The sequence below is a fragment of the Netta rufina genome, assembly GCF_964035555.1.
Source record: "Netta rufina genome assembly, chromosome: 8".
Lineage (NCBI taxonomy): Eukaryota > Metazoa > Chordata > Aves > Anseriformes > Anatidae > Netta > Netta rufina.
In genome coordinates this window covers 25,057,434-25,073,616 of record NC_140131.1, presented here as the reverse complement: position 1 = coordinate 25,073,616, position 16,183 = coordinate 25,057,434, and the positions used below count along the sequence as shown (strand labels likewise).

At 37.4% G+C, this 16,183-nt stretch overlaps 1 protein-coding gene across 1 annotated transcript in view; it reads right to left on the bottom strand.

Annotated features, from left to right (window-relative positions):
• Positions 1-3,569, bottom strand: part of CRB1 (crumbs cell polarity complex component 1) — a gene marked incomplete at its 3' end in the record, with an annotated part of 97,880 nt that extends 94,311 nt beyond the window's left edge. Inside the window, exon 1 of the mRNA XM_084291026.1 lies at positions 3,482-3,569. Coding sequence (XP_084147152.1) covers positions 3,482-3,557 — 76 coding nt within the window. The 5' untranslated portion in view covers positions 3,558-3,569. The remainder of the gene's footprint in view (positions 1-3,481) is intronic.
• Between the last annotated feature and the right edge of the window lie 12,614 nt (positions 3,570-16,183).

The following is a 16,183-nucleotide window of genomic DNA, read 5'->3' as shown; positions in this document are numbered from 1 at the left end:
AAAATCCATTATTTTTAACGTGCCAATAAATGGTAATCTTGGTGATACATTAAAAATTGGGCTAGTATTTCAGTAGAGCAATTCTGCATCACAATTTAATTCTTCCTTTTGTCCTAATTATATAAAATATCTGACATTAATTTCTACTGCTCTTCAATACCATTGTGATTGAGGTCTCACATTTCCCTTGAAACACCAACTAAAACTGCATTTTTTAATTGTGCCACCATCCTTAAGATCCAAGAAAACCAGTGTCCCTAATAGAAAGGTTTTTGCAGCAAGAAACTGATTACTGCCCACATCAGCTAATCAATTCTATTTGATCATCTCTTGGGGTGTATTCGGCACAGGTGACAGTCATAAAAGCCTACATCCAGATCTGAATTAAATATTGGATTTTAAGAGAACCATGCATCCTTCAAACTTCTACTACAATAAAACAGGAACAAGTAATGCCAAAATCTTTTTTTTTGTTTGTTTGTTTTTGTTTTTTTCCTTTACATGTTTCCTAGGACAGAGTTCCCTCTGTTTCTGATAATGTCACTTGGAGGAATGGGTTTGGAAACAGAACTTTGCGGGGGTGGAACTATAGGTAATTTATTTATTTATTTATTTTAATCAAGTGCATGCATTTATGAGCATCCATGCTTGTACTTGTGCAGGTGTTGGGCCCCTGGTAGAGTACACTAAAATGTTTTTTGAAGCATAATTGCACTCAGAACTATATAATTAAAATTAAATTTAAAAATAAAAATATTGTTTGTTGGAATTGTTGTTTTTGTGATTTACAGGCTGTAGTCCTGTCACTGTACAGTCTGATGTTAAGTGGTGTTAATAGTTACAAAAAATGTAAAGGCTCAGTTTTACACATCCTGTGTTTTCAAAAGGAGCCACAAGTGACAGGACTGTTCTATAATACTTCCACCTTTATAGAAGCTTTCTGTACAGCCAGAAGATTTTTAATAAAAGCTTACCACCAGTTTAATTCTTAGTATGGTACAGAAATTAAAGAATAGTATTTCATAATCTCCCCCAAGTACATAAGAACTAACTATTCTACAAATAGGAGGGAACACAATTATTTTTGAACAATTTGTTTAAGTTTCTTTAGTTCAACCTATTACTTTTATGCTATATTAGAATATTTATGGAACAATTTTCCTGAAAAATGCTTTAATTTAACTGCAACTTTTCTTAAAGGATCTACTGTTCTGTGGTGTACCATCTATGTCTCACTTTATCCCGTAGTGTCCCATGTGTATGTCCCCCACTTCTCAATCAAGCATACCACTGTGCACCTCAGGAGAAAGGATGAGCAGGAAGAAACATTATAAGCAGGTATGCTTCAGGAAAACTTGTCTTCTAAATACTATGTATTTCCCGAGTTGTTTAGAGTAAATAATTATGATAGACTTTAAGTAGTATCTATGATTAGAATATTTTGGGGAAAGACAAATCTACTCAGTTGACTTAAAAACAACCCTGGTTGATATGTTTACACACATTGGAAATCATCTCTGTTCTGCTTTATTCTCTGCTTTTTGCTCTTGGTCATTTTCAGCTTTAATTTTTAAATAAGGAAGTCAGTCAGTAATTGCTGTCAGTTCTTCTGCATCGACCTGCTTTACCTGTTCACAGTTCAGTTTTTATTAACAGAAGTTCTCAGCAGTTTCAGGTGGCATACAGACTTTCTTGAGAGAAAATACCCCCACGATTATCATGTACAGTGCACAGATAGATGCTCCTGAGCCTGATTCTGGCTCCTGCTGTAGGTTTTGCACACTGGTATATCAATTTGTATTATATCAGTTTGTACCTACCACAAATCTACCTGGGGAAAAGCAAGTCCTCCACGACTGAAAAGCCTCTAGCCTGAGACCGGCCATATGGCCATATCCCAGAGAAAAAAAACTCATGCCACATCTGAAATGTCACCCTAGCCAGCTTCTATGTTAAGGAAAAGACACAAGATGACATATGATTAGTTTTCTTTCCTTTGATATCCTATGCTAAGCAAAGCTCAGCCAAAGTCCAAGCCAAAACCTGTAGTTAATCTTTTTTTTTTTTTTTTTTTTTTTTTTTTTTTTTTTAACTGATTTTTGGGAGGCTTTTTTCTCATTTACATCCCAGCAATGCTTTCTTTGTGTGTGATGTTTTCAGTGTGACTGTTTCAATTTTATAAACAGCTGATTTGTTACCTCGATTCCTGCAGCATTTGTGGTTTGTTCTAAATTGCATGCCTGGTTTATAAATGAGTTTTCTTAATTATTGCCATTCCTGTTACTTCCTTTTAATTAGACAGCAGATTCTGTCTCAGACTTTCTGGTTGTTCATCCTCCTGTGCGCAGATTTTAAAAACCACTTTTTGAAAGTGAAAGGTTTGTTCTCTCTTTTCCTAGAAAGTCCTGTTGTGAGATAATTCAGAACATTTTGGCTTTGCTGATTCACATCAATAGATCCCTGACAAAGAAAACTGCAAGGATAAAACTGGATTTTTTACATCCTGTATGTCATTTTTCCTGCATTTCAAAGTAGGTATTTTTTCAGTGCCAGTTGATCTAACTGCATCTGTTTGCTTTTCAGTCTTTAATTTAGTTTGGGATGTAAACTGTCCAAGTAACAATTTGAGTGATGCAGCAACAGAAGGTGACCCAGATTACACAACACCACACGCTAATGCCAAGTCTTGTTGTTTAATGGCAGCTGCTCAAAGCTTTGTCTTACTGCAATTCACATTCAACATACGCAAATCAAACAGCCTCCTCTGACAGACACACATCCTGCCTGTCTTCATTTTAAGCATGTTTAAGAGCTACTGCTTTTCATAAACATACATCAGCCTCGCCAGCTGAGGCCACTTAGCCTCCTTGGCTTGGATTTACTCTCAGCCATCTGACAAAATTGTCAAGGAAACCCATTGTGACTTCCAACACTTTGAATACCTCTGTTTATGTGAAAGTTTGCTGTAAATATTTTTTTCTATTAAAAATAGTTGGACTTTTATACTCTCTTATAATGGACATATTTAGTACCCCAAATATCAGTTGTTTAATTTCTGGAGACATTTTAATTAAAAAGCTAAGAGGTTATATAATAAAGCAATGTGTGCTGCTAAAACACATAGCTTGTACAGTTTTAGCAAAATACTTTTATTTTAAAGAGTTAAGTGTGAATTTACTGGATGAATGGTATCAACATGCTAGAATTTTATCGGAACGCTTTATTGCTGTACTTTCAATATGTGAAGCAAAGTATTTAAAATGTTTTCATTCTTCATTTAAGAAAAAAGTTTAAGTGTGAACATCAGGAAAGCTATCACGCAATGAGTTTATACAACTTAGTTTCTTGGACCAAATCTTTTTTGGCATCTCCATCAAATTTTTAAAGCCTTCTGACAACACAAGCTTCCTGCTGGAAGTGCACGTCTAGCAAATCTACCCAGAGGACATGTCAGAACAGTAAGAAAAAGAACAAATCTTACTTTTTAAATGGATGAGCAGCAAAAAACTGAGGTAGAAGAATAGTAGAGAGTTAATTCTTGAATGAGCCATATTCATCTTGATAGGACATCCTCCACCGAGTTGTCTGTTCTCCAGAGGGCTGATGCTGATCCTCACTGCTTTCTCCTCATCGCTGAAAGCAAGGTACTACCAAAGGCACTGAGCCCACTGTAACCCATCTTTGCCTGTGACCCTCGTCAGTCCGTTCCCTGCAAACCTACGGACTTTGCTTCAGAAGGCAGTTGTTGTTAAGGTTTTACTTCAGCAGGTCTGAGTGATTTTTCAAACCTGGTGCAGATTTGTCTGTGAACTGGACTGGAGTCTTTCCCCAGCTTTCTGCTGCCGGAGTGTCATGAACGGTGCAGCGCGTCTGGCTGACACAGCACAGCAGATGATGCACAGGGCTCTTTTAATCTTTCAGCATGCATTATCTTTTATTACAGCTCCATTACGTCTTCTGATTCATAGTGTAAACACTTTATGCTTTTTTTGCATAAAGCCAGCTAATAAACACCTCATGCTTTTTGCATTTTTTCTGTATCATAACCCCATTAGTACATGAAGATTAAACTATCCCATATTCAGTGTCTTTTTTTTTTTTTTTTTTTTTTTCCCCCAGTTAGATATTAGCTGATTCTCTGCCAGAATCATTTTGTTTTGTTGGTTTGGGATTTTGTTGCTTGTTTTTTTTTTTTTTTTTTTTTTTTTTTTTCCCCCCCCACTGGTTTTATTTACTTTTGCCATTTTTATTTTTTTAAGGGGATAGCAACTGGGAGCTGGTACAGGCCCTTCATCAGGATAGGTCCATTAGTTGTAACTTTGAAGCTGGGAGGACCTTTCATTTGCAGATTCAGACTCATCAGTTGATTGCACCTTTGTTTACAGATCTTAAATCCTTGTCCTAGCCAAGCAGAAGAGGAGGGGAAGGAAGATGATGACAGCCCTAGCAGCCACTTTCAGATGCTACAACCCTAATACAAACTTTAGTCTTCTGGTACCCTACAAGCCCATGTGTTGTTCAGCATGTATGTTTATCATATATTATGCCATGAAAACCACCGCAGTAGCATCATTCAGGCCAAGAGATGACTTTCCTCTCCTCTTTCTACCATCTTCACTTCTACATGCCTTTCTGGCCTTTGGCCCTCAGTGCTTCCTGCTTGCTCTCCTTGCCACTGTGCAGAGACCGGGCATTTCCAAGCCCCCCAAAAATCTGCTTTGCCTTTGCTGTGATATCATACCGTGAAACACACAATGCTCAGACAGTTTATGGCAGTTGTTTGTAATGGGTAGGTACTTACACATCCACTCTTTCAGCTCAGTGAACTGAATAGTTTTAAAACTTTCCCTGTTTCAAGACCCTTCTTTCATTCCCATGTTGTTCATGCACAGTTGCTGCTCAGTAACCTCGTGCCACGTCTTTCCAGACCAAAGCGTATGAACAAATCCCAGGTCTTCTGAAAGTTCTTAAAATTGGGTTGCTTATAGGATAGCCAAACGAGATGCCCAGAAGAGCTGCTTTTTCATCCTTTTTGAAACTTAACTCTGTGTTTCACAATACCTATCTCAAATGTTTATTCTTCCTCATGCGCTATGCATATCCTAGAATTTAATGGTGAGCAAACTAAATTAATTTATCATTGCTCCAATTCCTAGAAGTTGCTGACAGGAGAGGGTTTGAATTTCCACAGTACTGATATTCTGAACATCATCTGTACGTAGTGAAACGTAACATCTGAATGTAATTTCAATTCTTTCAATTTCTTTCTCAGAACAGTTTAGCTTTGATGAAATTCTGCAGTCATACAAATAAGAGGCTATGTCACTTTCTCAGGGAAAAGGGCTGGTGTTGCCATTTTCTTTCACCTAAGTGCTGCCCTTTCTGTTCCTATTGCTTCTTTGCAATAATTACAATGTGGTATGGTATCAGACTATACTGGTCAGTGTAATATCCTCCAAAATATTTTACTGCATCTCTGGCCAGCCAACTTCATCACCCAAAATCTTTTGCTGCCAGCTATAGGCAGTGAGACTGGTGTTGCTCCAATTTAAAGTGCAATTTTTACTAACACCATTCTGTGCCTTCTAGGTCAAATAGAACTATAGGTGATTTTCTTAAGTAATTGACCTCTCTTCTAGTCTGTAAAATGCTACAATGTTTTTAATCTAGATTGTAAAATAAACAGAAACTACTGCAGTTAAATAACCCACATTAAGTGTATAATTCCCTTGAAAGTAGGCAATGTGTTTACACAGTTTACAAATGGTTTGTTGCTGACTAACCTGAAACTTTTATTAAAAAGATGTTTTGTTTTGTCTCTGATAGTAGTTAAAACACTGGTTGGAAGCAGGTGGGTGATTTCATGGAAGTGTGGAGCAGTCATGAAGATATTGATACTGCCTAGAGAGGTTGTGAATATGCAAAACTCAGCTGGATAAGGTCCTGGGCAGTGTGCTCAAGCTGGACCTGCTTTGAGCAGGTGGTTGTACTAGGGACCTCTGGAAGTCTCTTCCCACCTATATAATCCTGTGATTTTCTGTTCTTTAAATATAGCGTTAGTTTTGTTTGTTTGTTTGTTTTCTGTACGAGCTCCAGCCTATTTTAGATCAATCCCTAACTTTGCATTCCTAATGCAGAAAACTTCTGGCTTTATTATACACTGCTTGTTTTTCTGACTTTTTTTTTTTTTTTTTTTTCTTGCTAGCATTCAGCCATGCTCTTTTATTTTTTTTCTTTTTATCTTCTGTTAGGTGCTTGCCAAATTTCATAATGGTTATGTGCCACTATTCACCGTTAGTAGAATTTCATTTTATGAAAAGCCTATGGAGCATGAGGGCATGGAGTCACTCAGCCATGCCACCCTTGGGCCTTCTAACCACTAGGAGACATCTCATCCTGCACGTTCTGGAGATGTGTGCTGGTTCACTCATGCAAACTGTCCCGTTGAAGTCAGATAAACACATCTGGAAAGCTGCTTTGAAGCTCGTATCAGAAAGATGAGGAGGATTTGATCTGTATAATTGTAGCTGCAGCTAAAGTACGTCACAGCAGGTTAATTCTAAACCATACATTTTAAGAGAACAGCAGTAGAAAGATACTTTACTTATCCCCAGTGAAATGCAGGTGCTCTCTGCATGAACTTAAGAGCACATATCTATATTGTCATCTTGTGTGGGGTGTTAGAATACATTTCTGAAGTATTTATTGGAAACTCCAGATGATGGAGCTTGCAAAAACAAAGGATTTGACCAGATCATCTTCCTGTTCATGATACTCATGCCCTTTTTAATATACATAGCATTATTTTTGGTTGGAGTCCTTTGGATAATTATGAATGGACAAACCAACATGTAAATGGTATTGTGGATAGAGAATTGTTTTGTAACAGCAAATTGTTTATTTCATTAACAGAACTGCTATAATCTATTTGCATTTTAACTAGGCACCTTGCAACAAGATCAACTGTATGTACTTTGATTTCATACCACACTTGCAAAGTTAACTGCCTTTAAGAGATAATAAGAAATTCACTTGGTCTGTGCTTATGCACTGATAAATATTTTATTATATTGTTAGTCTGCAAATATTATGTTTAAGCTTACTTTTCTTTGCTATTAATATGTACAATTATTTTTGTCTTCTCCCTTTGAATTCTTGCTTTGATCTTTTTTCCCTCCTTTGGTCTGAGTAGCAATTCAAAGTAGAACACGCTCTTGCGAAAGACATAGATAGAGCATGGGCTTTCAGTTTTATCAATCTGCAGATTATAAATGGATTTATGAAACTAAAGGGTTGTATTTTAAAATGTATGATTACAGAAGCATCAAGTTTATTCACTCAAATGTATCTTCTTTTTATTCACCCAAATGTATCTTCTTTTGGGTGTAACAGAAACGGCAGGAGCGATGATCCAGGCACTGCTTCCAACCATGTGTTCGACTACAAGAATTTCAGGCCACGGTTGATAGCAGCCGGTACGTGCTTGTGGTCAGTCACTTCTTCAGGTGCACGCTGTTCAATCATTGTATTTATGGAAAGGTGTTTGAACTGTTTTTTTGTTGTTGTTGTTGTTGTTTTTTTTTTTTTTTTTTCATACAAAGTCTCTCCTGGGTATTTTATGTTTAGCCAAACAAACTGCCTCTGTGAGGTACTGCAGGATTCCTCTGGGACTTGCAGAACTCAGCAGCGTGTGATTTAATTACCTGATCGTTATCTCTGAAATTTGGAAAATAACATCTTTTTATTGTATAGCGTGTGGTTGATAACACCAACGAAGCAATTCCACTGCCAGATGAATTATAGGTCAGGCCTTGTCAATGTAGATGAAAATTTGCAATTAGTATTCTGTACCTGGCTGCTAACGAACCATCTAATCAGGAAGTTTCTGTGTACCAATAATCTTCCCGTGAGTGTCAAGGTCACACAAGTGCTTGATAAAATGAGACACGTAGGGTTTTTACAACAGCACTGATACATTAAGTGCTAAATGGATTGTAAATTTAGGTTTTACTTCTATGCTTTCCGCTTCAGCAGAATATACACAATAACAGACTTACAAATCCTATTCTAATTCTTTTTTTTTTTTCCTTTCCTTCGGAGTGAGATAATTCATACTGTAAGAATTGGAATTAAATTGAAAAACCTGTCTGTGTCAGAAGGGATAATTGTACAGGCAAGAAACATTTTCAAACGTGTTTAGAAGATAATTTGAGCTAGTGTGCTGCATTGCTTCCCCTGATCAATAATAAGCTGCTCCTGAAGGAATTCAGACCTCAAAACTCCACCAGGTAGTGGTGGAGAGGAGGAGAAAAAGTGAGAATCAAGAAGCCATGATGACTGATTAAGATGCCTTGATTTTAATGCACATTGGACATGTAAACACCGTACATCAGGTAAATGCTGTGGATGAGAACTACAATTGTATGGTGAGGCTGAGAAGTAGGAGATGTAACTAAAACTGTAATAGAAATTTTGATCTTAGGAAATATCCCGCATTGAGAAAACTGGCATCCTCCTTCCTTCATGAGCAGAGCACTGGGCTGGGGGCCAGGAAACCAATTCTCTCCCCAGTTCAGCCTGTCAACACCACGCTGACAGGTGAGGCAAACCACATTTGTTGGCAGTAGTAAATCATTGAGGTATTGTAATTTGCCATGAAAATGCAGAACACAGTACTCATAGTACTCATTAAAGAGTAATATTTGTAAAAGGTAAATAGAGAATTTTCTAATTTTTTCCTTATATCTAATACCACTTATTTATTTATTATTTTTAATTCAGTCATTGTATTGACTACTTGTGACAAGGTTTTGAAAAGCATCTGATGATCTGGGGCTCTTTAATTTACAGGTTTCCAGTTGAAGGATGTGACTTCCAGGAAGTGCAAAGCAAAAATTCCCTGCAGGCATCTCTGAAGTGTCTCAGCATGGGTCTTGGCAAGTATTAAATTCCTCTTGGAAATGTTGGTCTCTGTGCTACAGTATTAGATAATATTATAGGAACAATAGGTAATAGTAAGTGCCCCAAAGGGATATCAAGTTCCCACTAAGTATCGGTTAAGACAGCATTCATCTTAATGCCAGTGCATTTCTTATAGGCTGCAGTTTTGTATCAAACTACGTCCTGAAAGATTGTCAGTTTGAATTATATTGTTCACAAGGTAAAATGAAATATTCTGGCTTCCAAACTTGTGTTGATTTAGAATATTTCACACCTATTTTATTCACTGGGAGTGATACTGACTTCAGTGACAATGACATCCATGTGACGTGCTGTCACCCTGTTCCCATGCCAGTGAAATGTCCCCTGGATGGAGATGGCACAGTATCTCTAAGCATCACGTTGAGTGTGAGAGGGGGAAAGAACAGTCATTGCAGTTATAATTCATTTGTGTTCTGGTAGTATCCAGGGGCCCCCTTAAATCATCAGGTGGTTTGTTGCTGAATTTGACTGCTTAACTGCATCTTAGATTCTGTGTGTGGGTATGCGGAGATCTTTGCACATGTTGAATTTCAGAAAGCCCTTTCTATTTTCCTGGGTATCAAGATTTCTTTTGGTAAAATAAGACATTTTTATAGCATCTTCCTCCAATACAGTGAAAACCTTGGTGACTGTGGTTGTGCACAGGCAGCTGCTGAGATTTCATTTTGTCTTAGCACCCAAATTTGAACTTTAGCAACTATATTCCTCAGGTGCTGTTTTGTGGGACTTGGACTTCTAAATCTGGGCCCCTGAGGTAGCAGAGTGTGGAGTTAAACTTCCCATCCCCATCAGGACTTTGGAAGGACTTTCGCTACAGGTCCTCAGCTAATCTACTCAACCCATGTAAACCTTGACCGTGCCCATTCCTACAGCAGCAAAGTCAGACTTCAGTATTAATTTAACAAAGTAGATTATTAAAAATGTCCTAATGTAACATAATCATTTAAAAAGGCAGGAAACCAGTAATTTACATTATTATCCCAACTTTCATTTTGATACGATAATCAGAACTGGCTAACTGGCCAGGAAATGGAATTAACTTTCTGAGGACTGTGCAGGCAGAAGTTACTGTACTTGCTATATGTTACATTAGCAGTTATGAAGGCCACTAGTCTAACAAACTGCACCATTTTTGGCTGCTTACTCTGATTCTGTAACAATTTGGCATTTATTTAGGGCCATACCCTTCTACCTGTAGGAAGTCCCTGCTGATTTTGACAGTAGGTGTTGCACTTGTAATTCAAGACAGGAAGAAAAGCTTTTGCATCTGGGCAAACTTGATGGAAGTCTTGCAAGTTCCTTAACAACTAGAAAAATGTATCCACTCACATTTATCATGCAGAAAAATAAGCACAAGTGTTTTGGACTGTATGTCACTGCAAATGTGAGAGGTGTTTTCCAAGCACTGCGAAGGAATATGAACACAGATAGTCATTTCTCTTAACACATCAGTCTTTGAATTTCTGGAGTCTTTTAGATGGAAGAGGTGTGGTTTTTTTTTTTGTTTTTTTTGTTTTTTTTTTTCTTTGGTTGTTTTGTTTTTAAATGGTCTTTTATTTAAAAATTGCTGAGAAAAAATGTTTTCACGATTTAAAACTGTATAACCTTCTTGCTCATTTTTTTTTTCCCCCATGGACAAGTAAAATAACTTCTGAAGATTTTTCAAAAGTTTGAAAACTATATTAAGATTCCTTCAGCCAAACCTTTCAACTAATCCAAGCCACTTCTTATATCAAATATTTTCAAGGTAATAAATATTAAAGATTTCAATCTTTGGTTTAGGTTGGCAACAGGAAAATAGTTTCAGTAAGAAAGAAAAGCATTCTCACTCCCAGATTCCTTTGAAGTCTCTTCTACCTGTCTTGATTCAAATAAAGGGCACTAGTGTAAGCAGAATTTCAAAAATGCTCCTAAGAGGAAAGGCACTGCCTGTGGGCCTTTATGAAAGGCATCCAGATATGTCAGCCCTTTCACCACCATTCACAACAGAGCATCCACAGTCATTGTGGGTGAGACCAGTGAAACTGCACTGCGCTTAACAGATGTCACAAAAAGTTCTGCAGTAGAATAGGATCTGAGAGAATGTGACTCCTCCAGAAGAAACTCTGCTAGCCTTTGGTTTAGAAGTGCTACAGGGGCTCTGAATTTTGTCTAATAAAATAAAACTAAGAACTGGTTCTCCCCTTCAGCTATTTTTCCTGAAAAAGTATACTTGCTAAAATGGGAATACTTGCTAATCTTGGGAAAATAGGTAGCCATAGCAAAAGAGACATGTACAACTACCCTGAATGCAAGAATTTACTGAAATGATTTTAGGTCCAGCAATACCCCAGGCAACAAGTTGATTTTTTTTGTTGTTGGTGGTGGTGTTTTTTTTGTTTGCTTGCTTGCTTTGCTGTGTTGGTCATTGTTTATTTTATATATATATATCTTTTATATAAAAAAGTAATAATCCTGTAATAATCACCTCGTAACAATGACTTTAATTTTTAAGGTCATTTTTTCAAGTTGATTATTTCAGGATTATTTTAAGTGTTGCACTTACTTTGGAATGACTACAGGAAGACATCCTGCTGTTGCATTTATACTAGTGTTTTACTAATTCAGTTGTCATTTATTTTAGTTTTTATTTTGGTTATTATGATTTTTTTTTTAATACCTTACCTGTAGCAATTTCTTGTACAAGCTTCTTTGGCTATTGATACGTATTGGATCACTAGCTGAGCAGAATTAATTCTGTATTTCCAGTTATTTTTAGTTAAACAGTTTTCTTCTATGCTGCATGCTTGCACAATATATATGGTAACTACTGCTTTATTTGACTGAAAGCAGGCTTGTCTTGCTTCAGGTTTTTAGCAGCAGCCAGCCTCAAAGCATGATTAATTTATTTGTGTTCTGCCTCTTGATATCAGAATTATATTTTCTTAGAAAAAGAAAAAAAAAAAGATTGTAATTACTGTTCAAATATATTAAGAAATCATATAATATGTACTACCTAAAATAAAAGGTGGTCCTGAAATTTATACCATAGTGGTGCTTCAGAAATAGATGTAACGTGTTCATTATGTGATGTTTTTTTCTTATAGTGAGCAGAGTAATATAAGCTGTAAGCTTCATAACGACATCCTTTCATCCTGACTGTAAGTAAATGGGCAATACATCATAGAATATGTAAGATGGACTCAGACAAATGATCAAGCACAGATAAAACGCTCATATAACCCTAAAATATCCTTCTGGTTTTAGAACTGTGTGTTGTGGGGGGTGGGGGAATATATTTTGTAGATTATACATTTAGCTTTATAATTCAAAACAAATAGCACTTACAAATTACATGGATAGTGATTAAGGAGAGCACAGAAGAGCATTTTAATCTCCTTCTACACCTTGAAACACCATGCCTCTATAACAGAGATGAGTCCAGATTGCCTGACAACTGTAACCATGTGAAGGTTCAACACAAAGGAAAGGAGAAGAGCTCTGAAAAGCCTTGATAAACACTGAGCTGGTAGGCCTATTGGACTGCATTTTACTCCTAGTCATCATTTTAATTGCATAATGGGAATTATCAGAGGACGCAAAGTCTTGAATACTGTTGGTAATTTGTTGGTTTCATATGTTAAACTTCTAACAAAATGCTATTGTCATTCCTCTGTTTTTTTTTTTGTTTTTTTTTTTTTTTTTTTTTTTTTTACCCCATTCAGGAACTTCTATACATTATAATTTATTGCTGAAAACATCTTCAGTAGTGAAGGGTTTTTTCCTCTTAAAGAAGAAATACCGAGCACATGGAACACATATATTTCTACATATGTGTCTATATCTGTATGTATTTTGACCTGTGTGTGAAGTTCTGTTTTCTGACAGGCATCGTTTAAGTGTGGTGCAACTGTGTGACTGCGTGGTTCAAATGCCACAAAGTGTCTTGCATCCAGATCAAGCCACCGTAAATTGGCTCTCGTAGTGTAACAGAAGTGCTGTGTTACACATATAGCAAAGGAATTCTGTTCTAATGGTATGGAGAGTTGTGTGAAATAGCTGTTTTGTGGAAAGAAGTATTTTATAAGTAATTCAACAAGGTATTTATGTCCAGGCATAAATAATCTGGATATGTTGCTGCAAAACAGATATTGAGTAACAGATGCAGGGTGTTTAGCTCATGTGGAACTTTATATTAACACAATTGGACTGCTTATAATATTTTAAAAGGCCCTAGATTAAGTTTATTATAGACTTGGTAATTCAAAACGAACAAGTTCTGTACCTCTTTGTGGCATTAGAAGCAATGCATTCCTTAGGCCCTTGGAGAGCAACGACTCAGAGCTAACCTGAACAAGAATGGACCTTGGCACGCTCAATGCCTCATTCATTCTGCACTGCTGAATCCTTACAGTAAACTATTCAACCCCTCAGTACATCAGTCTAATACACAGTCAAATACGCCCTCAAGTTTCAAAGTAATGTAAGAATTGAAAAATCCCTCAGCCCTTGCAAGGGTACTAGATAAAAGACCTAGGATCTTAAGGGTAAATCAGTACAAGGCCTTCACCTGAGGCCTTTCATGACAGAACTCTGAACTTCACGCTCTCTGTAAATGTGAACTGCTAGAATGATCTTCAGGTGTCTATGATGACAAAGAATATACATTAACGTTTTGAAAGCAAAATGCAGCTATTGTTCTTAAGGATGAAGAACAATGTTTATGAACAGGATGGAGAGAGAGAGAGTCTAGAAAGGCCCTGACTTGTATTCTGTGGCCCAACAAACAGCACCAGGCCTGACTGCAATAATACTCCAATTACCAAACTCTAGGGGAGGATAGCTGGCATTTCCCTCTGTCCGATGATTTAATTGGGCTGTCAGCTAGGGATAATTAGTTTCTGGTTGACTGAAAAAAGTGACAGTGACATCAGCTCTCTGTTACCCTTTATTATTTAAATTCTTGTATCCTAACAGGGCTTCAGCACACAGGGCGCTCCTGCAGCATTTACAAGTCTCTTGTTTTGCAGGGCAATGGAAATGCAGCAAAGTAAGACACACAGAAAACATTTCGAGCTGTTTACCACATACGTTTTCATAACACAAGGACTTTTGAGAGCCAAGATTATTTCTGTACAGGAAAGTCTGGTTTTGCTTGTTTCACTGGAAATTTGATAGGACTGTTACAGATGTGACAGTCTAGAGCTATAAGCAAGGCAAGGTTTATACGCAGAAGCAATGCCTTCCATTAATCCAGCTGATGTGACTGGAAAAAGTAAAGATAATTTTGGGCACATGAACCTTTCTTGAGATCATGTACCCAAAGCTGGTCTGTTTTTAGTTCACATGGTCACATACACCATCTGAACTATTAAAAGCATTACATTTCTCTCCAGTTCTTGCCTTGCTTATAGGAAAATACCTCTGATGCTAGTAGTGTATTATCACAAAAGGTCTAATTCATTCTGTTGAAAGCACAGTCCAAAGCAATTGATATAAATCTTGATACTTTTTTTTTTTTTTTTTTTTTTTTGCACAGCATCAGAAAGATGCTTTCATTTATATTGATTTTTGTAACAATGTTTGAGCTTCTCTAACAGAAGAGGAGAACAATGGGTATTTCTCCCACTGTTTTCTTTCACTCAGCTTCCACTCTCCTCCCTTCCCTTAGGCTGTTGAGAACTAGTGGAGCAAGCAGAAATGGCAGTGCCACAAGCATTGGCAGCAATATACACAGGCAGTTTCTCTCAGGACTTCTCCAGCTGGTGTATTTTCAAAGTGCAAAAGGAATATAGCACACCAATGAATCTTCTTGTAGACTTAGAATCCAGTCGTTTGCTGCTCAGTTTTCCGGGGAGTTGACATTGGATATTCTCAGTTCCATGGCTCCTCATGCAAATCTTACATGTGAATGACAGTGGAGCTACAGGACTTCACAACAGTGATGATGGTGAGTCCTAGTCAAGCAACAATCTGCACTGTTACCATTCTTCCACAGCAGAGCTCTGAATGGAAGCTGAGACCAAGCCTAGTACCGAGGAACATTTTGGTACAGATCTAATAAACCTTCTGTTTATTCAGACCCCTCTGGGCTTCTTGTTCCTTGCCCTTGCCAATTCTAATTTCACCTAAGGTCTGTGTCGGATTGAAGTTCCAGGAGCAAATCTGCTTTGTGGGGTCTGTATAGCTATGTGCAATGTTCATGCTGGCTTAATTCCCCAGAAAAAAGGCAGCAATGGCAAACATCATTGTTATTCAATCCATACCCGCTGATAGAGAATGAAGTCCCTCTCCTCTGCAGAAACTGGAGAGAGCCCAAGCAGAGGTACTGTGCTTGCCCGTCCCTGGGTTAAGCTCCTTGGATGGAGTGAGGCGGGCGGATAGAGTAAGAATGAATCTGACCTTCTTCTCTACATATTTTAGTTGCAGTAATTTAAGGCAGAGACAAGAGGAGAAGCCTGATGAACAGGATTCACATGCCAAACATATATAACAGTATGACAAGCCTCCGGTTGATTAGTGCTCCACAGAGGCCTGGATTGAGAGTCTGGGATGGTCTTTTCATGGCCTACTTGAAAGAATTTCTTGGCAGTGGTTCCAGCTTTATTCAGCACTGTTGGCTACAAAACTTGTTGCAGTCTCTAGACAATCTTATAACCCTTTCACTTCACAGACTAATTTAAAACATTTGTGTATATGTGATGACTGGCAATAAAATACAGAAAAGTCTTGGACTAGAGGAAATACAGGCTTTGTGGGTTCCCAGTACCCCCACACATTACTGCTGAAACGAAGGGAGCAAACACATCTGGGATACAAAAACTCTGAATGACAGTGTGGATCATGTTTCAGCAGTGTCATAGGCAGTGAACCTAGAGAAAATAGTGCTAAATTTCCTACAGAAATAAGCACTTGCCTTAGGTCAAAGTGAAAGCAGCAGTTTAGACTGTTTATGCTACTAGATGTACAACTGGGTACTCACAGTCAACAGGTGTTAAATAATATATGGGGAATTTATTGGGATTACTTAGGTCTTAAAACTTGAATGCTCTCTTTAATTTTATTTTGTCAGCTACATGCTTAAGATCAGAGATTATACCCTATGTGCTTGTTGTTTAAACTGTTGATTCAAATATTCAAATATTTGTCACAGTTTCACTATGTCTTAGAAGTGAAGATTTTGAGCTGAAGAACAAGTATTTCAAAACGGACTTCTTCCTCT